The sequence below is a fragment of the Nestor notabilis genome, unplaced genomic scaffold (genome assembly GCF_000696875.1).
Source record: "Nestor notabilis isolate BGI_N333 unplaced genomic scaffold, ASM69687v1 scaffold17793, whole genome shotgun sequence".
NCBI lineage: Eukaryota > Metazoa > Chordata > Aves > Psittaciformes > Psittacidae > Nestor > Nestor notabilis.
The window spans coordinates 1-1,351 of NW_009920758.1; the positions used below are offsets into that span (position 1 = coordinate 1).

At 49.4% G+C, this 1,351-nt stretch overlaps 1 protein-coding gene across 1 annotated transcript in view; it reads right to left on the reverse strand.

The window, feature by feature from the left end:
* Positions 1 to 593: 593 nt before the first annotated feature.
* The window catches only part of XPA (xeroderma pigmentosum, complementation group A), a 4,816-nt gene continuing 4,058 nt past the window's right edge, over positions 594 to 1,351 (reverse strand). Inside the window, exon 5 of the mRNA XM_010010842.1 lies at positions 594 to 833. Within this exon, the coding sequence (XP_010009144.1) occupies positions 685 to 833 (149 nt within the window). The 3' untranslated portion in view covers positions 594 to 684. The remainder of the gene's footprint in view (positions 834 to 1,351) is intronic.

Here is a 1,351-nt window from a genome sequence, read left to right on the forward strand (position 1 = left end):
GCTCCCCCGAGCCTCCGGAGACTTCGCAGGTATTTGCCATGTGCGTAATAGCAAACAAATGCAGAGCGTGTTCCTTCACTTCGGCCACTTCCACCAGCATTCCACAACAGCTGTTCAGATCCGAAATTTGCACCTGAAAGCAAATCCACCCTCTACTGAAAGCAAACAGTTGGGTGCACTTAAAAGATCTACCTTGAAATGCCACTTCCCCCATGCCCCCGAGGAGAGGCATTTATCCTTTTCACTTGCAAATTTCGGACAGAGCTGCGGTGTGAGAGTCACCTTGGTCTCTGGTCCGAAACTTGGGGGTGGGGGGAAGCTGTAGATACTGTTAACGACTCTCCCTTATGAATCACGCGGAGACGTGTCAGAACCTCCCAGGGCAGGCGCCGTTCCTCTTGGGAACGCTCTCCTTGAATGGAGCCGAGTGTCCCAGCCCAGGTCTCCCACCAGCAGGGAAGGTGCTCTATCAGCCAGATGCCCCCTCCCCCACTAACAGCAAACCGGACCAGCCAGAAATAAAGTGTAAAGCCCAACGCGTATTGTTCTGTACTGAGCTGCTTATAACCAATGGAGCACCATTCCTCAGAGAATTTGGCAACAGCTTGTTCGTAATTAGCATTTATTTGACTTCGATACAAAATACCATTAAAAAGATAATTAAGGGGGGGGGGGGAATTATTACTACATCTTCTCATAAGTTAATTCATGGCCACATTCAGTACATGTCTTTTTAAAAGTAGATTCGTCAACGTTTTCTTCTGGTCCATACTCATGTTCGTGGATACTGGTTTTCTTCCTCCATAGACTACTCCTCACAGCACGGCGGAGTTCTGATGAGAAATACATGAAAATTTTAAGGTTTTAGTTAATCTTAAGCAACAGTTAACAACACTCAAGCTAACCAGGACTACAGATGCCAATCTGCCTGTTGCTTGTCTTCCATACATTTTGGGTGAGAATCTGCTACTGCAAGAACAAGCTCTGACTTGCCTTGTAACCTTTGCCTTGTTTGCATCTTTTAAAGGAGAAGAACTAGCCTGACAACGATGTCTCAAAGGGGAAGATTTTCCATATGAACTGCATACATGTTGCCCGCTGCCTTTTTACACAAAGCCATTCCAAGGTGTCCAAGAGGGGTCGGCGGAACGGAGAGCTTTCACAAGAACACCCCGTTTGTTTTACCCGGGCAAGGCAGAGCACTTCTCATTCCGCTCACAGCAAGCCTCCCGGATGAGCTGGCACTCTCCGTGCTGGGCCCAGTGCTGTGAGTTGCCCCGCAGCAGGCGCAGCGAAGCCGGCGGGTTCCAGGCAAGCAGAGCCTGCCGAGCCCGTGATGCTTCTCCGGATG